Raw genomic sequence first — 1,951 nt, 5'->3', positions numbered from 1 at the left:
CATTTATTCTAAACTATGTTGATAAAAGCGGTACCAACCAACAGGATTTGGGTGAGGGCTTAATTTGAGCCTTTTAGGATTAGGTTTTAGGGTTTAGTTCTGTTTTTTTTAATTTTAAAACAGCTTAACGAGACAAAACTATTAAACTTTGATACAAAATGTGTCTCTGGAGAAGCACAGGACTTAACTCTTTTAATATTTGAATCAATTATTTTATGCTTAAAAGAGAAGCAGCTCCTATAGAAACACCGAGGTAATTTATAACTCTTTACTTCTCCAGGCAGTATCAGTGATCAGGGCCCTGCTGGGCTCTGACCCAGAACCTTCTATCAGGCATGAGAGATGAGCAATGAGCCATCTCTCTGTGGAGATCATTTCCTCTTCCTCCTCGTCAACACATTAGAGAGGCGTCGGGGTCTTAAATACAGTCTGACATTATGGAGAATGCTATGATTAGAATTGCTTTGATTTTAAACAATGACATGTTTAAAATCATTCCTAAATCAAAGCATTCCTAATTATAGCATTCTGCATAAGGGAGTGTATGCATATATTCTTATATATATTTAAGCATATTATTGTGAGCAGAAAAATCTAGAAGGTGTGTGTGTATGTGTTTGAGTGTGTGTGTGTGTGTGTGTGTGTGTTTGTGTGTTTGTGTGTTTATGTGTGTGTGTGTTTATGTGTGTGTGTGTGTGTGTGTGTGTGTGTGTGTGTGTGTGTGTGTGTGTTTGTGTGTTTGTGTGTGTGTGTGTGTGTGTGGTGTGTGTGTGTGTGTGTGTGTGTGTGTGTGTGTGTGAGTGTGTGTGTGTGTGTGTGTGTGTGTGTGTGTGTGTGTGTGTGTGTGTGTGTGTGTGTCTGTGAAGGTGAGTTACCTGTGAGCGTTTAGAATGGCCATGTTGTCTCGACCATCAAGACGGGAATCCAGTTTGAACAACCATTAGTCAAAATGGCAAGGGAGGAAATCTGCAGAGTCAAACTCGAGTCAAATAATGCATCTGAACAGATGCATTATTTCTCTCTCTTACTCTCTCCCTCTCTCTCTCTCTCTCTCTCTCTCTCTCTCTCTCTCTCTCTCTCTCTCTCTCTCTCTCTCCTCCAGGTGTGGTGTATGCGCAGGTCCCCTCGCCCCTGCAGGCTGATGGTGCTGCTGAACCCCCAGAGTGGGCGGGGCCAGGCCATGCAGCTCTTTACTGCCCATGTGCAGAACATGCTAATTGAGGCCGGCGTCCCCTACACGCTGGTCCATCACCGGTTAGTAACACACACACACGCACACACACACACACACACACACACACACACACACACACACACACATGCGCGCACACCTTGCCATCATATTAGACAAGTGGTTCTCTTGCCACCTAGCGACTGCTTCAGCATAAGAAGGGTGGGGGTTAAAAATAGCTTCTGTTTAAATCATTCATGCTCCACCTCTCCTCCCCTCCCACCACCTGCGGTGTCTGTCCACAGGTACTGTACCTCGTGTAACTGTTCTCATGATACTGGTCTCATCTCATCTATTCAGCAGCAGCACAGCTAGTGTGAGGAGGAAGGCTGGGGGAGACAGCTCTCTCAGAGCATCTGGGACCACATAGACCTTCATCTGACATTCAGAGAGAGAAAGAGAAGAGAGAGGTGAGAGTGAGAGTGAGAGTGTGAGAGAGAGAGAGAGAGAGAGAGAGAGAGAGAGAGAGAGAGAGAAGAGAGAGAGAGAGAGAGAGAGAGAGAGAGAGAGAGAGAGAGAATGAGAGAGAGAATGAGAGAGAGAAAAAGGGAGTTTGTGTGTAATTCTGTGTGTGTGGTGGTGTGTGCGTGTATGTGCTTGCGTGCGTGAGGGTGTGTGCATGTGCATGTGTGCGTGTGGGTGCATGTGTTTGTGTGTGTACTTAGTTCTTGGCAGCGGCCACAGTAATGGATATAAAGAAACAACTGGGAGACAGCTCAG

General features: G+C 45.4%; 1 protein-coding gene across 1 annotated transcript in view; it reads left to right on the top strand.

The window, feature by feature from the left end:
* LOC132451619 (sphingosine kinase 1-like) overlaps nt 1-1,951 on the top strand; it is a 10,336-nt gene that overhangs the window by 844 nt on the left and 7,541 nt on the right. The window contains 2 exon segments of the mRNA XM_060044216.1: nt 1,103-1,122; nt 1,124-1,254. Of these exon segments, the coding sequence (XP_059900199.1) occupies nt 1,103-1,122; nt 1,124-1,254 (151 nt within the window).

This window comes from Gadus macrocephalus, chromosome 2, assembly GCF_031168955.1.
Source record: "Gadus macrocephalus chromosome 2, ASM3116895v1".
Classification (NCBI taxonomy): Eukaryota; Metazoa; Chordata; class Actinopteri; order Gadiformes; family Gadidae; genus Gadus; species Gadus macrocephalus.
This window is presented reverse-complemented; position numbering and strand designations above follow the sequence as displayed.